Source organism: Macrobrachium nipponense, chromosome 2 (genome assembly GCF_015104395.2).
Source record: "Macrobrachium nipponense isolate FS-2020 chromosome 2, ASM1510439v2, whole genome shotgun sequence".
Lineage (NCBI taxonomy): Eukaryota > Metazoa > Arthropoda > Malacostraca > Decapoda > Palaemonidae > Macrobrachium > Macrobrachium nipponense.
The window spans coordinates 62582370-62605562 of NC_087201.1; the positions used below are offsets into that span (position 1 = coordinate 62582370).

The 23193-nt window shown below is 37.4% G+C and overlaps 1 protein-coding gene across 1 annotated transcript; it reads left to right on the plus strand.

Moving 5' to 3' along the window:
• Positions 1 to 888: 888 nt before the first annotated feature.
• On the plus strand, positions 889 to 7151 carry LOC135220648 (serine, glycine and glutamine-rich protein-like). Its single transcript, XM_064257978.1, has 2 exons — positions 889 to 968; positions 6150 to 7151. Exons 1-2 carry the CDS (start codon positions 957 to 959, stop codon positions 6513 to 6515), a joined length of 378 nt encoding a protein of 125 aa, XP_064114048.1. The 5' UTR covers positions 889 to 956; the 3' UTR covers positions 6516 to 7151.
• Positions 7152 to 23193: the final 16042 nt, after the last annotated feature.

Genomic DNA, 23193 nt, shown 5'->3' on the forward strand with positions numbered 1-23193 from the left:
TATATATATATGTATATATATATATATATATATATATATATATATATATATATACGTATATACAATTAAACACATATATATAGTACGTTTATATATACATTTTGATTGTTATATATATATATATATATATATATATATATATATATATATATATATATATATATATATTTGTGCGCATAAAAACATACATAAATGCATATTTATAAGAAAGAGTCAATAATATAATAACTTTAGCACAGAAAACCATAATTCTGTTGGCTCTACCTCAACCCTGATTGCTATAGATCTTTTTTGATTTATGAACTCAAAAGTTGTATAATTACACACACACACACATATATATGTATATATATATATATATATATAATATAATATATATATATATATATATATATATATAATACAATTATATTCCAAATACAAAACACACACACACACACACATCTATATATATATATATATATATATATATATATATATATATATATATATATATATATATATATATTTATCAACTTGAATAGCCACCCATATTCAAATATATTTCCATATGTACAAATCAACTGCTATTTTTGAAGTGCGAATAATCCTTTCCAATTGCCTCTTGTCGTGATTCTCGATGCCGTCTCCTTATATTTCTTTAAAGCAATATTTTGCCTCACCATAGGAGCCCAGCAGAAGCCTCGCAACCGATGCCTACGTGGTTGGCAAATGCTCGTCCGAGAGGCAGCCGAGGAAAGTCATAAGTAAAGATCATATCCACTAAAAATGACCTCCCAAAAACAAACGCCATGGGCTGCAATGGCCCCCTGGCCCGCCCCCGTGACCCCTTCCTCTGCTCCGATATAGAAAGGAAAAGGCAGAGTTGGGTAAAAGTAAGGTGGCAGCAGCGCCCACTGCAAATCCTGAGCTATATAAGAGGTGAGGGGTGGCTTCCATGGCACAGTCACTCCACGATGAAGGTTCAGGTAAGCCCTAGTGTACCTACACACAGCAAGAACAAGAAAACACCTCAGAGAAAAAGGAGAAACGTTGGTCGGTTTCATTTTCGACGTCGGCCCAGCCTCTGCAGCCACGCAGTTTCCGTTACGGCAGAAAGGAAGAATGAGAGAAGGGAGCGAAAGTGAGAGTAAGAGAAACGAGTGATAATGGAGTGGTTATGGGCATGCAGAAGGTCACGCTATTTCAGGTTACATTCACGCGTTTGTTTATCTAGATAATAAGTAGAATACGGGGAACTCGACCCCTTCTCTAAATGACCCATCTCAGATCATCAAAGTGCTTGAAGCGACTAATGCATTTCATGGTCAACACAGTTAGAAAAATCTTCAGCGTTCGACCGAACATTATCTCCTTGTCCAAACATTCAATTAACGTAAAATATTTTTAACGTATTTCAGTCATTTTATTTTCTTTCCAACTGGGTGTATCAAAACCTATACCTAACCTATGTCATCGTTCTCGACTGCAAAGACGCTGATTTTTGTAGTGAATTATCATACTTATACAATATTATTTGGATTATGCACGTGCTAATTTACTAAGTATTACTTTAATAACTATTATTTCGGTTTCTTTTTTTAAATGGACATTGCCTTTTAATACATGTTTAGTTTACAATAAAGCCAATAACTGTAAAACCTATCGACCTTATCATTTTTTCTTTTAAATTCCACAACGATATGTTACCGGAGAAGTTATGTCACCTTTTATTCGTATTTGTTCTTGTATTTGTCTGGAGGTTGCCTGTACGGTTGACGTGACTCCGAATTTAAAAACTTGCAGGTGCACTGTGATCAGCTGACAGTGCTAACAGCCGTTAATGGAATTGCTTTATTGAAAGATAGATTGATTTCCTTGACACGCGATGCAGCTGCTTATTTCTTTTTGCTGTGGTAATCGCCGTTGTAACTCTTTGCACTTGAATGTAAATATTAAAAGTAAATATTAAGGGCTACAATTACACATCTCTTCGAGAAATGGCAACAAAGATGAGAGATCCTAGACTTCTTACCGAGCAAAGTGTATTTTGAGACGCAGTTAACAAGGGGAAATCGGCCGAAGGTATGGGCACGCGGGACCCTCGCTGGCTGTCATCACAATCAATGCGGATCTAATATTTGTAAGTTTTCTGTCCTAAACTTTCTTTGACTTGTCGTGCCTTTTCAACTTCCGTTTTGATAAGTGGTGTGTCCATTTTACTGTTGATTTGTATTTCATTTATTTCATCCTTTTTATCTAATGCTTCTAAGATGTCTAGTGAATATCTATCGGTGAAGTCAATCCAATTTTGTTTTACATTAGTTCATTCTATTTATGTTTATCTTGTTTTAATTTATCTAATGTATTTTAGAAGTCCGGTGAATAATTCTTATCCGTGGAAGTCGATGCAAATTTGTGTTATAATATTTTGTTCAATTTAGTTTATCTTGTTTAAATCTATCTACTTTTTAAAGACTAGTGAATATTTTTTACCCGTTGAAATCGATCCAATTTTGTTTTATATTTTGTCTATTTATTTTATCTTGTTTAAATTTATATCATGTTCTTTTAAGTCTAGAGAATATTTCTTATCCGTGGAAGTCGACCCAATTCGTACGGTGCTTGCTTTATTTCCCGAGGCGACATTGTTCTTGACGGAGTAACTGAAATCATCGTGTTTACAATCAGCACTTCCTTGCTCATCATCATTGCATTGTTGCGAAAAGGTTGCTTGGCCTTTATCGGATTTGTAAAGGATTGACGAAACTGAGACATGACACACTGATCGAAACAACCGACAGAGAAATCAGTGGGCGCTAATTACCTTCGCCTTGATTCCTCCTTCAGTTGATAACAATGGGGGCGAGTCGCCTTTTGTCTTTTGTGTGACTCATACACGCGGAGCTTCCACGACACGCCTAGAAGCCGTTCGGTGAAACCGATCCTTCCATTATCACCTCGATGAGAAGAGAAGCCTGTTTGGGGGGACGTTCTCTCTCTCTTTTTTTTTTTCTTGATGCCGAACAATATGATGTTACCTACGTTAATTAAGCTATTGTGTGTAAAATTTGCCGTAATTAGTCCGTCGCAAGTCTCAGGCTGATTTGCGATTTGTCATCATTTTTCAAAGAATTAATGATTACTCGGATTGTTACAACGTATATTGTAAAGCCAGAGTGAATTTTGTTTTATGATCAATTGTACTGATAATTTACTCGTAATAATTAAAATGAGTTAGGTTTTACTAATATGATTATCATATAAAGACAAACATCTCACACCAAACTGTAAGAATACCTGAAATTATTCTTACGGTAATAATATGAGACGCAGTGTATCTGATGTATCACTGCCCCGATCACCTTACTTTTACTTTTGAAGTAAAAGGCGTGCTTGTTATTGAATCCTTTTACACCTGATGCCATTCGCTTTGACTGCGCAATCTTGGTTGGTTTGGAGATTCCGCGGCCCTTCAAGAGTAACACGATTATTCCCGTCTAGCTTGCAGCAACGAATGTTCATAATACAAGATTTACCTAACTGAATGGGAGGATAATTTTGAAAGGAAACTATATACTTTTTCGTGAACCTCATTATGGAGCTCTCTGTCTCTGTCTCTCTCTCTCTCTCCCTTCCACTTTCGTGCTTTCTTCTCTTTTTGTTCCAGATTTCATTTGATGGAAACTTGGCGAAATTCTTTAGAAAAAGTTATTCTCCCTTTGTGCTCTCTGCTTACTTTTTTTTCCGGCATGAATGTTTTATCTTCTTCAATCTCCTCGGCCTCCTTCTCTGTGGCGTTCCAGATGCATTTTCGCTTTTGCGAAATAATTCGAAAATTCAGCTGGCGCCTTCGATGGTTTACGTCTCAAATTAATCGTGATAATTTTGCGAGCAACTCGGTACTTACATGTAATGAAACATTTCCACGTGATTTTCATTTTATTTCATTTTTTCTTTTTACTTGAATCATTTTTGTCGAACAAGAAAAATGGAGTCAGCTTTAATAGAACAAGAAAACTTCCTCGAAACTTTGAATATTACTTTTAATAACCATTTTGGATCATTTTGGATGAAACATTAAGAGTTAAATTAATAAGAATGAATATGGAAGTGACTCATTAAGAAATGCACTGCTATTGTTACCATCATTAAATATCATTGCAGTACGTAAAATTAATCCTCCAACTTAAAATCAAAAGCAATCGCTATTAATAACACCAATAATAACTCGCCATTTGTACCAGTAATAACCTCAGTGCAGAAACCAAACTTCAGCAATGAATGACTAAAACTCTCTATCTACAGAAGGAAATGCGGGAAATCAACAAAAGTCTAACATTAGTCTGTAGGGTACCGATTAATGCACAGCCTCCACAGCTTTTTGTGTGACAGCAGAAAAACTTGCAACAGCAAAGAACAACACGGGGGTCACATGTCCATACGGATCCCCTTCCCTGTTCGGCTACAAAAAAATGTAACAGATAATCTAAGAGCACTCCGGCTTTAAACTGCTTTTTCCCTCCCCTTCTTTTTTTAAGGCTGAGTTGTGGCAAATTCTTTAAGCTGGACTTTCACTTGCGCCTGTTCCTCATAATTTTTGTTTTTGTTTTCTTCTTGTTCTGATTTCTTTTCTCCAGCCTCGTCCGCTTACTGTTAGGAACCAAAATGTCATCGTATCAAAGGCAACTGTGGTGAATCTCTCGCCAATATTCTGAATATTCATTAAATATAAATTTTCCATTTTGAAAAACGCCTCACCGTTTTAGATTCATGTTTAATATACCTGTTGTTCCTGAGCAAACCCCATAACGCTATCGAGTTCCTATCGCTGACTTCTTGCTATATTATGACAGAAATTATAACCAAAACATCCTCCCCTTCTCTCAAGGAATACTAATTGTGTGCGGCAATCGCGCTCCATTAGCTTTTTCCAGATTTTTCTATTTTGCAAAGACATTTACATATCAAACTTAACCATCTGCCAATGTAAGTATTAGGTGTGAACTAAATATGGTCAGTACTTTCAGATTGTCAAGAAAAACAAGACAAACTGCAGAACTTCCAGTCAAAGCAGATTTGAAATCAAGACCCTTATTCACTGGCCAAGTTTCGTTTGTGTCGATAAAACATTAGACCTCTCTAGCAATTTAGTCATCATTCACGAAACCAGTACCTATTGGCCAGTCTTAACCTCCAATCTTTTTTGACAATTTTTATTTGAGGTGATGTGCCGCGTGTTATGGAAAATCATATCGCCCTTCTTCAAGTTCAGACTCTCATAGTCAGTCGATAAGCATCTTACTGAATACAGTTACTTAATGTTTGAAAAGTAGGTTGAAAGAGTAATGCTGATGTGCAATGATCCTTAATTAACTGACTAAAAAATAATATTTGCCATTTTAACGCGTGTGCCATTTAAACTTGAACATTTTTTGAAAGCGCATCGCATTTCCTCTACAAGAAACGAGCACTCACATGAAATCGAATGTCACATCTGCAAGGCTGAGCCGTGTGCCTAACGTTCATTACAAGAGAAAGTTAAAGTTGCCTACATTCATCAACGCGCAATGCTCACCCATGGCCCCACCCCCAACAACACCCCCGTTGGTACAAAACCACTTTTTGCCCTCCCGTCTGTTGGGATAGAACCAGAGCATCTGTTCATAGAATCTCCTCAGTCAATGAGATGTTAGACGGCTGCCCCGTCACATGGGCTACGGGGAAGCAGTGACCTAACGGTGCCCGGTGGTCGTTCAAGTCGTTATATACAAACGGTTTAAGAGACCTTTCGATATGCAATCACGTTTGGTGTGTGTGTGTGTGTGTGTGTGTGTGTTCTGCCTGCCTGCCGTACATACGAAACTTTTCATCAAGTTCTTCATTTTTCTCAGTATTAGCCTGAAGAGAAGAGGTTACATACTGTCACTGTTTGGATGATGCGCATTCGTACCATTTTCTATCCACCTGGGAAAAGTCGAAGTACAACTGTTGAAATAATCATTGGGAATTAATACTTTCCAATTGATATGAAGGAATGATTGAATACTCATATTCTGCAGAATAACCTTCGAATCATCCAACTGAAATGTTTTATTGTATTTCATCTCGTGTGAGGATGATCTGTTCTCGAGTAATACAATTTCCTTATATAGTATCTTCTGTTGCAGGTAGCGCTGCTGATAGCTTTCCTTGGTGTTCAGACCTTGGCCGTCCCCGGCGGAAAGGGCGGCGGCGGCGGCGGAAAGGGCAAAGGCCATGGTGGCGGCTACGAAGATTACAGTTACATTGCCCATAAGCAAGTCATCGAGTACAAGCCCGTGACCATCCAACAGCCTGTGGTTGTCCACAAGCCCATCAGGATCATTCAAGCTCCACCTCCAGAGCTCGTCCACAAACCAGTAGTCCACCACGTGCCCGAATGGAGACTAGTAACAGTCCCCAAAGTGTCGTACCAGCCAGTGTACGTGCAGCGCGTGCCTCACTACGGAGGTGGAGGAGGCAAGGGTAAAGGCGGCAAGAAGGGCGGCTGGTAAGCAGCGCTACCCACGAAAATGTCTGCCATTAACGAAGGGAACGAGACAACGTTGTGCATTATGATCCACTGTGCACCCCCCACCCCCCTCTCTCTCTCTCTCTCTGTGAACAAATGAAACCAACTCAGCCTGTATGACCCTTTTTTTTCGTTAAAAATCCCATCCACCACTGCAACTATCAAACTTTTCCATTTAGTAATCTAGTCCATCTCCTGACTTATCCGAAGTCTTCAATTGTCGACTTTAAAGAATGTTTTTTCATAAAGTTTAGTTTCTCACGTTAGATTTCTGTTTTAAGTCTTCGATCTTGGTCTAGAGTAGCTGACTGATTGTGTTCATTCGTTTTACTCTATTTCTGTTGTTCCTTTCCTCTCCGAAGAACTGATTGCCACTGACAGGTGCACAGGGAAAAGTGTGAATGTTATGTTGTTCTCTTGTATTTTTACGACTCTCCTTCATTTTCTATCCTCACCGAAACATGGCTTGTCCATGTTTTTGTTCTCAGTTCAACAGTTTTTACCTCCAGTTATCATTGTATCTTGTTATTCCTGTCTATTTCAGTTGCTTATATACTGTGTATATAGAATTTACCTCAGACATTGTTTATCCTGTTTTGACAATAAACCATAAACGAAATGTTGTGTTACCATTCTTCCTTTACCACTGAGCCAGAGAAAGAGTTCCCTGATCATTTTCATACACAGACGAGGGCACTGGTAGGCAACGACTTCTTCCCAACACGCGAAACCCTAGGTTCGCCTTCGGAAAATTACTAAATAGATAAATCTTATATATAAAAGTGAATGTTTGTACTTTTGTATGTATATTCATAACTTTGGGCTATAGAAATCAGAGTTGCTCGACCGATCTAGACAAAATTTGGTACATGGCCATCATGGCCAAACTTAGATAATAGGGTAAGTTTCAAACCCATCCCCCTTCCCTTTGTAACTTATGTGGTAACCGCTTGACCGATCCAGACAAATGTTGGTACATGGACATAATTTGACACTGCTTAGGTAATAGGGTAGGTTTCAAACTCGTAGCCCCCTCCCCTTTTTAACTTTTGTGGTAACTGCTTGACCAACCTAGACAAAATTTGGCATGAGACCGTCATTTGACCCAACATAGACAATAGGATAGATTTCAAAAACGTATCCCCTTCCCCTTCCCTTTGTAACTTATGTGTGTGGCCAATCATTTAACCAAACTCAGATAATAGTGTAGGTTTCAAATCCGTACCCCTTCCCTTTGTAACTTGTGTGGTAAATCAACTCTACTGGTATATCATACCTCACTTCATGTATTCAATAAAGATGGGCATGAAACTTGGCAGGGTTATGGTGGGTACCCCTAAGATGGTTTGTAATGGGGCTTCATCCAACCTACCCCCCTCCTTTGTAGGGGGTGGGGGTGAGAAGGGATTCCCTAAAACAGAGCTGTTTCTGGCCGTGAAACGAGGCTGGTTACGATTTTTCATACATAATTTCTGTACAACTTCCCCGGAGAAAGTTCCGAATATTTCAGTTCGAACACAATAGAAGATGAAAATTACCATCAATATCCGCAAGATTTTTTTAATAACTTAAATCCATCGGGAATGCCATTGCACAAAATACCGTTGAAGAAGTACTGCCCAGTAATGTTGCTTCGAAATTTTGATCCTGCCAATGGACATTGCAACAGAACGAGGTGCACCGTTATGGAGCTAAACTCTCAAGTCATCGAAGCAGTGATAGCAACGGGCCCTCACACCGGCAAACATCTGTTCATCACCCAGATTCCTCTGATGCCTTCGGACAACCAGTTTCCATTCCAGTTACGGCGCAGGCAGTTTCCCATCAACCTGGCCTTCTAATTCACTGCAAACAAGTTGCAGGGCCAGACTTTGCATTGTGTTGGTGTGTTTCTGCCGTCACCCATGTTCACGCATGGCCAACTGTATGTGGCGATGAGCAGAGCAACTGACTCTGCCAACTTAAAATTAAGTTGTGGACAATCTGATAATATTGTTTACAAAGAGGTTCTGTAGTAGGTATGTATAAAAATCGCCCTTATTTTAATATTGCTGAACAAATAGTACATATAAATTTTTCACTTCTGCACCCGTATTTTATCACCCATCGTAGATGGGTCAGTTTGCTAGTATTATTAAAAATGCTTCTCTTTCCTGTGATTAGGTTTAGTGGGGGATGTGTTTAGGTTTATTAAGGGCTGTGTTTAGATTTAGTGAGAGTTGTGCTTAGGTTTAGTGGGAGTGATCTGGTAAAGTGGAGGGTGTGCTTAGGTTTAGAGGGGGTAAATGGGACAGTCAGCACAGGGTTATGGTGGGGACCCCTAAGATGGTTTGTAATGGGGTTTCATCCAACCTACCCCCCACCTTTGTAGGGGGTGGGGATGAGAAGGGATTCCCTGAAACAGAGCAGTTTCTGGCCGTGAAACGAGGCTGGTTATTCCCGAAGACTTATACGTACGTAGTTACTTTACGATTTTTCATACATAGTTTCTGTACAACTTCCCCGGAGAAAGTCCCGAATATTTCAGCTCGGACACAATAGAAGAGGAAAATTATCATCAATATCCGCAAGATTCTTTGAATAACTTAAATCCATCGGGACTGCCAGTGCACAAAATAACGTTGAAGAAGTACTGCCCGGTAATGTTGCTTCGGAATTTCGATCCTGCCAATGGACATAATAAAAAGGAAACTGACAAGTTTCTACTTTCAACTCTTTTTTTTGGAATATACAGGATCATAAGAGCATTTATCAGTAGCCATAACGCACTGATATAAAAGTTAAGTCTTTGCAGTAACATAATGAAAAGAAAGATACTTTATCATTCGTATCACCGTGCATAGTAATTGAAAAAGAAACAAACCAATCAAGATCCCTGTTCTGTTAAATGAAAGTCACCGACGAAAGAGAGAGAGAGAGAGAGAGAGAGAGAGAGAGAGAGAGAGAGAGAGAGAGAGAGAGAGAGCGCCATTTAACGACATTAATGCACTACAATTTTATAATTTTATTTTGCTATCGATAAATGAGAGAGAGAAAGAGAGAGGAGATAATTTGTGATTTGAGAGCTAAGTAATCCGATAATCCCATCACCGTCTTCGTTACTTGACTTACGTTGAGAGAGAGAGAGAGAGAGAGAATCATTAAAAGAGGGTAAACGATAATGAATACGAACTTCTTTACGTTCATTGATCCTCCCTTCACTTACTTTAAGAGAGAGAGAGAGAGAGAGAGAGAGAGAGAGAGAGAGAGAGAGAGAGAGAATATCATTAAAAGAGGGGAAACAACAATGAATAAGAATTTCTCTGCGTTCAGTGATCATCCCTTGAATTACATTACGAGAGAGAGAGAGAGAGAGAGAGAGAGAGAGAGAGAGACTATTCGTGTAATCGCCCTTACTTTATTTTTAATATTGCTGAACAAATAGTACATATAAATTTTTCACTTCTGCACCCGTATTTTATCACCCATCGTAAATGGGTAAGTTTGCTAGTATGGGTAAACAGGACAGTCAGCACAGTAATACTGGATATAAGGGACAGTCAGTAAAGTAATACCTGGATAAATGGAACAGTCAGTACAATCATACTTGGAATAAAGTGACAGTCACCAAAGTAATAAATGACACAATCACTACAGTAATACCTGGACAAATGGGACAGTCAGTACAGTCGTACTTGGAAAAAGGGGACAGTCGCCAAAGTAATACTTGGATAAAAATGGGACAGTCAGCAAAGTAATAACTGGATAAAGGAGACAGTTAGTACAGTAATTTCTGGATAAAAGGGAGTCACCACAGTAATACCTGAATTAATGGGACACTCAACAGAGTAATATTTGGATAAAAAGAATAGTCAGCACAAGGAGGTACAGGAAACTTTTTCGGAGTTCTTGAGAGTTTTCCCGGCAGAGCCGGATTGGTCAGCAAGTTTCCCATATCTTCTACAGTAGGTTAGCCGGGGACTAGTTAGTTTCCCATTCAGTTCTAATATCATGATCCGCACAAAATAGCCTGCAAACGTCGTCAAAGGATTTTTCTAATTACTAATAAGTCAACTATTTAGCTGGAATCTACAAGATTTACTAAGGTCAGGAAATTTGAAATTAATGCAAAATTCATTAAGCTTCCAGTCACAGTAAAATTGGAGGAACTAAACTTGCAAATGTTTATATGGATAGATACAGATGATTTTGAAATGTAAACTGAATTACAAAACAGCTCAATTTGGAGGCAGATATTTACCTTGGATCTAACTTAGAAAATATCAAAAAGTATTGATTACGGATAGGAGTATCAGACAGAAATGGAAAAAAACCAGGCATCAAGGACTTTGAATACTAACCACCCCCCACCCCCCCAAAAAAAAAAAAACTTTCAACGGCATTACCACCCATTTTTTCATCAGAATATGTTTGTGATTCACTATTTTCAGTAATAAACTTTATTCAGTCGTAGTATTGGTAGCGTTAGGGTTAAAGCCTGTAGGAATGAAACTGAATATGGAATTTGGGCCAAAATGCCAAGCGCTGGGACCTATGAGATCATTCAGCACTGAAACTACAGTAAAAAGTTTTGAAAGGTGTAAGATAAGAAAAACCTCGCAGTTGCAGTATGAAGCAATTGCTAGGAGAGAGTGGAGAGTAAGATGGCAGAAACAGAACATGAACGGAGGTATAGTAAAATTAATGAATAAAATTAATGAAAGAAAAACCTGTTCTTAAGTTATGCAGCAGCAGAAATCTCATTGAAGATAAATAAACATAAGACCAAAATTTTTCTTTCCCTGATTTTGATTTTAAATATTTTGCAAAAATTTATATATGTTCACCTTTGCTTGATGTGATATCTAGTTCTGCAGGTGATTTTCGGGCATCATATGAAAACCAAATAAAGGTATATCTTTAATTGTATAATTTAGTGTTTAAGTCAATAAAACGATTAAACAATTTTGAGACTATGAATAAATGGAAAAATCTAGTGGCTGATATATCTGATAAATTTAAGTTATTGTTTACGCTTTTACAGACGCCGAAATCTGATCAACTTTAATTCATGGGGATGTATTATACTTAAAAAACAAGTAATAACAACGTTCATTACAATATTCGGTTGGCACGTGAGCAAATTTCGTATCAAATTTTAGGCCGATTTCGGTAGGCTACTGGTTTAATGAAACTACATATTTTGAAGGACTTCAACCAAAGCCAAAAGCACACTAAAACCGTCATTATGGACGCTCTATTAGTCAACATGAGCACACAAGATTTTATGTGGTATGATCATAATTTGTAGATAGCTAACTGGTCGAGGAAAATGCAAGTTCTCTTGAAAGTACGCGCAAAGTAAAGGTAAGAATTGTGGGACTTCACACTAAATTCTTAATCAGCGAAAGCTGATCAAGTGTGTGAACTGGAATAATGTTCAATATACTATACAAATAAAAAAAAATTACTACGTAAAATGTCTGTACGTTGTCATTATGTGTAACATTACAAGCCGGATTATGATAAAATAGGTTTAAATTATGTAAATATTTCATGCTATGGAATATTTGAATTTAATTGTACATTACTCTACAATACATTACTACTAATAACACTACTGATACTGCATTCATGAATAAAACTGTAGTCTTACGAAAACTATCACAATTAAAATATTATTATGCTATACAGCAGGTTTACCACTTGAGTAAACTTTGTTTCCCAAACGTTACACGATTTTATTCCTGCAAGATGACCCACTTGCGGAACAAACGAGAGCGACAGAAGATCCAAAATCAAAGGCTGAGAGTCGTCATAGGGTTGGGGGCAGTCATTAAATATGTCTTGTGAGTACTTGGTTCCCTTTAATATTGGTATTTTCATTTCTCAAATCCTGCTCTCTACCCAATGTTCGAAGAGAACCCATACGAAATTTGCCAACTAAGATTTCCAACGGCCAATGGGTGATGCACCCTTTCTTTCTTCCTTTCGCTAGAACCTAGGATGAGTCGTTCCACAATTTAAGGCAACGTTATCAGAATCTATTCCTCACACGCGGTAAAATAAAAGAAATAAATATGTAAGCATGAAGTAAAGTAATGTTATGTGTCCAGTTTACCCGTCGATAACATTTTAACCATAGAAAAAACATAAAGTGAAGATGAAGTACACATGACTTGTTTGTCTGTTGCATACATGTGTATATGTATGTATGTATGTATGTATATATATATCCACAACATATATACGTACATACATACAAGTCATGTGTTCTTCAGCATATGGGTAGGCACAAACATTTTTGTTAATAATAAGACATTGAAAAGCAAGTTTAATGATTACAGAAAATTTATTTGCTGGAATAAAGTAGGAATTTATAATTAAATTCAAGTGTTATATATATACATATAATATGCATATTGTCCCATGCATCACTTCATGATGCCCGCTTTTCCGCCTCATTTTTTAATTTCTGCAATAAAAGTACAAATAGAGGAAAATGGGTAGCCAGAAGGGTTGTTTTCCAGTTCAAATTCAGGTGTTTGGCTCAGGGCTGTTTTTATCTTCAGATAGTAGTGGCACAAGTGTGGCAACACTCTTGGCGTGGTTCGTTAGTCACGTAAGCCGTTTGTCCTGTTGCTGAAACGCCATAAAAAAAAAAAAAAGTGCCAAGGAAAATTGGCTGGAATTCGTCTCGCTGGCAAATAAACATATATTTGCCAGCGTGATGAAATCCAGCTAATTTTCCTTGGCACTTTTACTTTTGGTGTTTCGACGTTGCATGAAACCAGTGGTTATTCAGCAAGGGTACCAATGGCTTTACGTGACTTCCGAACCACGTCAAGAGTGCTGCCACACTTGTGCCACGACTATCTGAAGATAAAAACAGCCCTGAGCCAAACACCTGAATTTGAACCTGAAAATAACCTTCCGGCTATCCATTTTCCTCTACTTGTACTTTTATTGCAGAAATTTTAAAAAATGAGGTGAAAAAGCAAGCATCATGAAGTGACGCATGCGTCAATAAGTATATTATATGTGTATAGTAACACTTAAATGTTTATTCACTGCAAATTTCAGTTAGCTTCCTTTAAAGGAGATTGTAAATTTAATTATAATTTCCTACTTTATTCCAGCTACGAAAATTTCTATAATATTTAGACTTGCTTTTCAATGTTTTATTATTAACAACAATTTTTGTGCCTACCCATTATGCTAACCGTAGGCTTGGTCTAGCCTAGCCTATGGCACTTGGTCTAACATCTGTAAAGCGACCTTACTGGACGTTTTTTTTTTATATGTGTATTCGAAAAGAATAAAAATGCATCTAAAACACCGGCAAATTTGGAATTTCTCAATTAACACTACGCTATCTTGGACCAGAAGCTCAATTAGTGTGCCTAGAAATGTTTTTTAAGTGGGTATTTTTGAAGCCAGAAAAACAATTAATCCCTTTCCCATTAGTATTCCTTAGGGGAAAAGAGCATTTGTGCCCACATGTTTTTGTACCCACAAGCTCTTTCCCCCAACCAATCATGTATGTGGATACAGTTATTAACAGGCCTGGTTTTAGGTTTATTTGACCAATTTTATCAAATTGGGCCCTTTGCCATAAGGGGCCCCATGTCAGAGTTACTGTTTAAAGCCTTTTCTGTGCTCTAAGAGGAATAAACCGTTAGCAAAAACATGAAATGCAGAATAAGGAAGTATTATTGCTCACATTATACATTATGTGTATACTATATTAACAGAAAATTTGTAATTGGAAAATCATTTTTACATTAGACAAAAAATAGTCTTCAATTCTATACCATTGCTGCCTTACCTTGTAATAAAAATCAAAATTTTCATATTGGCTTTCAATATTTAGTATAATAGTCACCTAATGTTTTTTACAAGTATACTACACTATATAAACATACAGTGGTACCTCGAGATACGAAAGGCTCAACTTACGAAAAACTCGATACGAAAGCAAATACGAAGATTTTTGCGGCTCTACATACGAAAATTGTTCAAGATATGAAAGGTTGTTGCTGTAAAGTCCTAGATTTGCCTGGACCACCGATAACAATTTTAAAACTCGCACGCCGCCAACTGAGTAGTCTCGCCACCATCCTCCCGCTCTCCAATTGGTTCCTGATGCTAGTCACCACCATAAGATCCTTCTCTCCTATTGATCAGCATCTCTCCGATGATCCCATCATGCATCTACGTAGCGGCGTGCTTTTTCAGCCACTTCGCGGCATCATCGGTATCGTAAGCACGCGGAATTCGTTCGTTCTATACGATTTTGTTTATTAACGTAAATTCATTAGTGATTTCGTTGTAGTACTACTTTATCGAGTTGTGTGAGAACTTTACTTCATACGTATACGTACTACATAACTTAATTACGTACAGTATGTACGTAGTCATGGGTCCCAAGAAAGTTGAAGTAGAAAAGAAGAGGATGCTTTCTTTGGAGACGAAGATGGAGATCATTAAAAAATATGAAGCTGGTATGCGATTGAGTGTGATCGCCAAGGAATACAGCCGAAATCCGTCGACAATAGGCACCATCCTTAAGCAGATGGATGTCATCAAAGCAGCTACACCTTCCAAGGGCGTGACTATTTTGTCCAGCAAGAGGAGTCACATGCACAATGAAATGGAAAGGCTGCTTCTTGTCTGGATAAAAGACAAAGAAATCGCTGGCGATACGATAACAGAGACGGCAATCTGCCACAAGGCCAGCGCTATTTTCGTCGATTTGATTGCCCAGACCGAAGACGACGGAGGAGAAGGGACATTGACGCCAACCCCAGAGTTCAAGGCTTCTCATGGGTGGTTTGAAAAATTCCGTAAATGGACTGGCATCCATTCGGTGGTGCGGCATGGCGAGGCGGCCAGCTCAGACACGAAAGCGGCCAAAGCCTTTATTAAGACGTTCGACGAGATGACTCTCAATGAAGGCTACAGTTCTCAGCAAGTCTTCAACTGTGATGAGACTGGCCTTTTTTGGAAAAAAAATGCCTCGTCGGACGTACTTCAGGCAGGAAGAGAAGAAGCTACCCGGGCATAAGCCTATGAAATACAGGCTTACGCTTGCACTTTGTTCGAACGCCAGTGGGGATTGCAAGGTGAAGCCCCTACTTGTTTATCATTCGAAGACTCCTCAAGCCTTCAAGACCCACAAAGTGCTTAAGGTGAAGCTTCCAATGATGTGGAGGGCTAATGCGAAAGCCTGGGTAACGAGACTATTGTTCACCAAGTGGGTAAATCTGTGTTTCGGCCCGACAGTGAAGAAATTCTTGGAAGAGAAGCGCCTCCCTCTGAAATGTCTGCTGTTGTTGGACAATGCCCCTGCTCACCCTCCTGGCCTCGAGGAAGATATCCTAACGGAGTATTCGTTTATCAAGGTTCTTCCGCCTAACACCCCCCTTCTCCTCCAGCCCATGGACCAGCAAGTGATATCGAACTTCAACAAGCTGTATACGAAACATCTTTTCAAGACATGTTTCAACATCACCGATACCACAAAACTCACCTTGGGTTAATTTTGGAAGAAGCATTTCGATGTTGTCATATGCATCCGACTCATCGATCAAGCTTGGCAGGAGGTTTCGAGGCAAACCTTGAATTCTTCATGGAGGAAACGATCTGGCCTGATGCCGTATCCACCAGATACTTCGAGGGATTCGATGTGGGCGAAGCTGGTGCTGCAGATTCAGGTACAGTTGACGATCCTGAAACTATTTTGCAACCAGATCTTGATGAGATCGTTGCAACTCGGCAAGTCCATGGGTCAGTCGTCTACGAAGACGACATCAATGACCTTCTCAAAGAACACCAAGAGGAGCTTACGACAGATGACCTGAAGGAGTTGGAGGCCATGCTACATAACATCGTTCAAGAAGAGTTCTCTAGCAGCAGGGAGGAGAAGGACGACGACTCTATGACAACGGTAGAAATTAAGGATGCTCTAGCTGCTTTTCATAAGGTGCAATCATTCGTAGAAAAGAGACACCCCGAAAAGGCTTACACAGGTCGTATGCTTGCACAGTTCAATGACGTTTGCCTGAGTCGTTTCAGGAACATTGTCAAAAGCAGGCAGAAGCAATCTTCCTTGGATAGTTATTTTTTAAAGAGGCCTTTACGAGGAGTAAGCAAAAAGGAAGAACCAAGTGATACTACGAAAAAACAGAGTTGACAGCGGTGAAGAAGTTGAAATTTTGTAAAAAAAAAAAAAAAAAAAAAAAAAAAAAAAAATGTAAAGTTAAAACAAGTAAAAAAATGTAAAAATCAAAAAAAGAAAAAATAATTTCATCTTTAGTTTTTTGTAAAGTCAAGTGTTACAGTTTTGTTAATGTGTTTCGTAAAGTTTAGTTATGTTTTCCTGACATTTTTTATGTGTTTCGTAAAGTTAAGTGTACGTATCTGTCGTTTGTCCTCCTCTGTCGCCACTTTCGGAGATAGCCTCACTCAAAAGGTAAGCTTCCACATTTTACTACATACGTACGTATGTACGTACAGTATTTCTTGTATACCATGTACACTAATACGTACACTTTATTTACAGGTACATACATATTAGTACTACTAGTACGTAATAAGATAGGTATTGAATGGTCCAAATTGTTGTAGTATTTCATTGTTTATAGGTCAATTTAGCTTTAATATGAAATTTACTGGGGTGTTTTTGGAGGGCTTGGAACGGATTAGCCATTTAACACATAAAATGAGGTTCAAGATACGAAAAACTCATGATACGAAGGCCGCCTTGGAACGGATTAATTTTGTATCTCGAGGTACGTACGTACTACTGTACATCAATTTTCAATTTTCTAATTGGGCCCCACAGTTCCTAGCACCGGATATGGGTAGCCTACCATCCTACTTACGACTGGGTTTGGTTCTGACCAACCAATCAAGTCAAAATGGATGCATGTCGAACCTTGGAAAGTGGCCAACATACTGGGTAGGGCATAATATAAAAGTACCTACATAGTACTGTAATGCATTGTACAATCATTATTTCACTTTTTACCAAAATGTACTTCTATTGATATATGTTACTCATTTATGTAATGTATACTACGTACAGGTAGGCATCAAGTTACCACTGGTTAGGTTCTTGCATGCATGTCATAAGTCGATTTTTCCATAAATTAGTTTGCAATTCAGTCACTGTACAGTTAATACCTTATTATGCTGCTGATAGGGCAGGCAAACTCAAACTGATGCTACCTGAGTGATGAGAGAGACATCCTGAGATGGCGCATTGCCAAGTAACTTAAGAGGTCAACTGTCATACAAAGGTTATTTGCGACTGTACTTTTTTTATAATTACATATTGGATCTCATTATTAACTTGAATAAACAGAGATACATTCATATTTTACACAAGTACACACGTGTTATGTAGAATACACATCAAGGCCAAACCACCTCCATTACACTCCCACACCCTGAAAGGCTTTGTAATTAATATTGAAATTTTATCTGTTGTTACTTATAAATAAATAACACCATTGGGTATAACTGTATTTCATGCCATTACTCAATATTGGGAGTTATGACTTCTAAACATGATTGGTACAAAACTCATGCTCAAAGCAATCAAAACCTTGAAGCTTGGTCAGTTACATTATGTTAGGTGCAGTTGGGTCAAATTGCAACCATATTATTTAGGCTAAGTTGGGTTAGGTAATGGGATCCATGGCGGCAAAACCCTGAGCTAAATAAGGCCTCAAACCCTAGATTAGGTTAGGTGAGCAAAGCCCCCTGGTTAGATAAGGTCCTGACCCTCTAGGTTAGGTTAGGTTAGGTTGGGTGATCCAGGTGAGGTAAAGTCCCCTTAGATAGGGAAGAACCAGTCCCCTTAGGTTAGTTTACGCTCAAGCTGCCCTTGAATTTCACTAGTTTTAATGTTTCCCCATCCCAAAATCGCTGCATTCTCACGGGAGCCTACCGAAAATGAGGATATATGAGGGGTGGTCCAGTTCCTCTAAAACCTCTCATTTGCCATCGATAATATGAACTTCAGCAACTTTCAAACACGAGAAAATCATATTTTCAACGCCAGAATGCAATGATGGTTTCAAGTAAAAATTCAACCTAATGTAGTAAAAAAATTATTACAGGCAGGCAGGTACCTAATTTTGCATGGTAATTTCAAATGCTGATGCTGTTGTATCATACTTGGGATATAAGCCAAACTATGAGCATGCCATTTTTCATTTGCAAAAATAGTAAAGTATGGAAATAGCTATATTCTAAATTGTAGTAAAATAACAAATACATGGACAGAAATAGATATAGCAAAATAACAAATACATGGACAGAAATAGATTTAGTAAAATAACAAATACATGGACAGAAATAGATATAGTAAAATAGCAAATACATGGACAAATAGATATAGTAAAATAACAAATACATGGGCAGAAACTGATAATATTTGTTGTGAGTGCCTACACCAGTATGTGAAAAGGTTATTTTAAGGATACCATAACGATTATTCAACTGTTTTGTTTAGCCTTCTGATTAAATTCCACCATAACTCATACCTACTAGTACTTCAAGGAATCTCATGTAAGCAAATTTACCCCTTGGTAATGAAGGTTCAAATTTCTTATTCTCATTAAAATTCCACCCCTGGTTTTGAGGGGTATTTTTAGGCTTCAAATGTCGACTTATCCGCTTCCAAGTATGGAAGACGTAGGCCTAGTGGTTTCAATGGCCTAGGCTACCCTATAGGCTAACATCACTAATGATGTCAAGAAATGAAATCATTAGTCTGTATTGTTGTTTTTAATAAAGCAAATTTATATGCTAATTTTACGGAATGTTGAAAAAATCATACTTAGTAATTAGAGTACGCGTACCTGGAGGATGACGTAGGTGAGCTCGATGGGTTGGAGGGCGATTGTGAAAAGAAGGGGAGGGAGGGAGTGACACTTAGCTAATACCGAAGGCAGAACTTCCCTTCTTTTGAACTGGTGCATAGCGAGAACTACTAGTCGAGATTTTGCTGAACTCTATTGCTCTTCTTGTTATCTAAAATCGTCCGAATTATGCATAAATTCCAGGATGATAACACACGCGCAAGAACACTTTTGGATACGCGCCACCACTCTGAAGTCTGAACTTTTAACGTCAGGTATTACGACAATACTTTTTATATTTCTAATCTTTTAAGATATGTTTTTGTGTTTACACATTATATTACTGCATATTTATATCATTCTATATTTTTTACATTTTTTTAATGTGAATTTCCACTTTTCTGTTATTTTAGTCTTTTAATGGCTGGTCACTGAACGCTGGTTGGCACTGCATACAAGATACTATACAGGCTCCATAGGAAGCTCCTGTGTTCACTAACAGCCACAATAACAAAAAAATCGGTAGAAAAATTCCAGTTCTCATTAACAAGAGTTAAAAATTATACTATTATGTATCTATATGGCGCGAACGCAATAAAACCATTTAAACGCTTGAAAATATAATAATAAGTTACGTTTTGGAAAATAGTCAAAGGAATTTGTGAGCTTTTTATGCTTATACATAATGTACTACACTCGACAAGGAAAGTTAAGACTTAAGATACAGTTTTTTTTTCATCTTCGGACATATATTGTTCAATAATGCCACACCTGGCAACTCTTGAAAGGGGGCGGAGCTTCAAAATCATAGCGTTTGTTGCTTTCTAGATTTCCATCAACTTTACACCATAAAGATTCTGTTGAGGTCTTATAATCATTTATACTTGAATGTAGAAACAGGCTCTATGTTATTCGTTAATGTTGGTTTGGTAACGTCAGCTCAGGGTAGAATATTGATCATCCACTGTGAAACCTTATTTATAAGTAATGTTTGACACTAAACTGACGTAAAATTCATACGTAATTAAAGACGGATCTTAAACAATAAGAGAAAGGGTTTTAAAATTTGGGCAGTACTTGTGGAAATCGTGAGAAGCAATACAGTAAAGAATGAAATATTATGACGATAGAGAGAGAGCGCGCAAACATAGGCCTATCGATAGAGTTAGTTCATATTTACTTTGAGAGATTAAGTGATAATATTTTTTCAAATGTTTCAAAAGTGGAGAGAGAGAGAGAGAGAGAGAGAGAGAGAGAGAAGAGAGAGAGATATGGGGAAAGAAAGTTGGAAGAGAGAGAGAGAGCGCGCAAGCATAGGCCTGTATCTAGACCGTGGGCCTATCTATAGAGATACTTAATTCATTATATTTGCTTTGAGAGATTGATTGATAATATCTTTTCAAATGTGTTTTAAAAGTGGAGAGAGAGAGAGAGAGAGAGAGGAGCAAAATCTGCTCATGAGAAAGCTTAGGCCTATTTATAACTACTTAATTTCATTCATATTTTATTTGGGAGATTGAGTGGTAATAAATATATATATTATATAATATATATATATATATAACTAATAATATATATATAATATATATGTGTGTGTGTGTGTGTGTGTGTGTGTGTATATATATATATATATATATATATATATATATATATATATATATATATATATGTATGTATGTATGTATGTATGTATAGCAACTGAAACATCAGCAGGGAAGCGCCATCTACATATCAGTAAGGACACCAAGGACAAAACCCGGAACAGCATTTTGTACAACTTTATTGGGACATGTTTCGAGTAGTACTATCACTCGTTATCAACCTACAAAATTAAAATGAATGACATTATAGTTCTTGCCATCAAATTCACAATAATAAAATGATATGTATAAGAATTATAAGAGTACTACGTTAAAAGATAGCTAATACTTAAAAAAAATTAAAATTAAAGATTGCTAAATGAAACAATAGAGTAGATAAAATATAATAAAGCAGAATGCAAATTTAAGTCACAAAAACGGATGGTACAAAAGAACAGTAAATATACTAAGTAGTCGATATACAAACCAGCAGGATGCAGACTAAAAACACAAAAGTGAGGTAACAGCTACATTTCTAGCCAAGGAAGGCGTTATCTTAACAGAATATAAAACTTCTAAAATGTCGAGGTCTGTAGCAAACTGGGCAGAGGTTAAAATAGAAAAATCATCGATATGTAAAGGGTGACCAGACTCCTCGCTGTGTTCCCTAATTGCACTATAACTAGGTCTTGTAAGATAATTGCCTGTACGAAATGACCTACCAAGGTGCTCAAACCATCTCATCCAAGCTGATCTGGTAGTTTTTCCAACGTAAGTGGCATCACAACCACTGCATTGCCATTTATAGATCAGATTGGACCGAAGGCTTGTTGGTATAGGGTCTTTAATTTTAAAGAAATTTCTTAATTTATTTTGTAAAGTAAAATATATTTTGATATCTAGCTGAGGGTAACCAATGGACAAAATAGAAATTAATTGCTTTTTTAGATCGTAACTATGAGTTCCAGTATAAAATTTGTTCTAGCTATTTGAATTTACACGAATTGGAATTTCTAGGGTCACTTAAAAAACAATGGCTATCCGTTGAATTACGTAAATACATATATTGGTAAAAAACTTTCAAAATTATATGTAAACAAACAACCTGAAACTACTGCTAACGTAAAGAAACCTGTTATTTATCTACCTTTAACTTTTACTGGAACTCATAGTTACGATCTAAAAAAGCAATTGATTTCTAGATATCAAAATATATTTTACTTTACAAAATAAATTAGGAAATTTCTTTAAAATTAAAGACCCTATACCAACAAGCCTTCGGTCCAATCTGATCTATAAATGGCAATGCAGTGGTTGTGATGCCACTTACGTTGGAAAAACTACCAGATCAGCTTGGATGAGATGGTTTGAGCACCTTGGTAGGTCATTTCGTACAGGCAATTATCTTACAAGACCTAGTTATAGTGCAATTAGGGAACACAGCGAGGAGTCTGGTCACCCTTTACATATCGATGATTTTTCTATTTTAACCTCTGCCCAGTTTGCTACAGACCTCGACATTTAGAAGTTTTATATTCTGTTAAGGTAACGCCTTCCTTGGCTAGAAATGTAGCTGTTACTTCACTTTGTGTTTTTAGTCTGCATCCTGCTGGTTTGTATATCGACTTAGTATATTTACTGTTATTTTGTACCATCCGTTTTTGTGACTTAAATTTGCATTCTGCTTTATTACATTTTATCTAATCAATTGTTTCATTTAGCAATTCTTAATTTTAATTTTTTTTTTAAAGTATTAGCTATCTTTTAACGTACTCTTATAATTTTTATACAAATCCTTTTATTATTGTGAATTTGATTGCAAGAACTATAATGTCATTCATTTTAATTTTGTAGGTTGATAACGAGTGATAGTACTACTCGAAACATGTCCCAATAAAGTTGTACAAAATGCTGTTCCGGGTTTTGGCCTTATATATGTAAGACATAGGGTTTTGATTAATAATATATTGTTCGTGCATTCTCTGTAACCTATGGAATGTGGAGAACAGGGTAGAGTAACGACCTGAGGGTAGCTGATGAATGAGATTCTAGGGGATGGCGTGAGATAAAAGTGCTTAATTCAGGAAGTCAATGTACGACAGTTTATGAACTCTTCCCAAAGTGCATTTGTGAAACTAGATGCAGCTAGAACCGCGAGGCGCTAGCGAACTGTGTGTTCGTATGTGCGTGTGCGCCTCTTCTATTCATAATGTATCACTAGCCAAGTTTA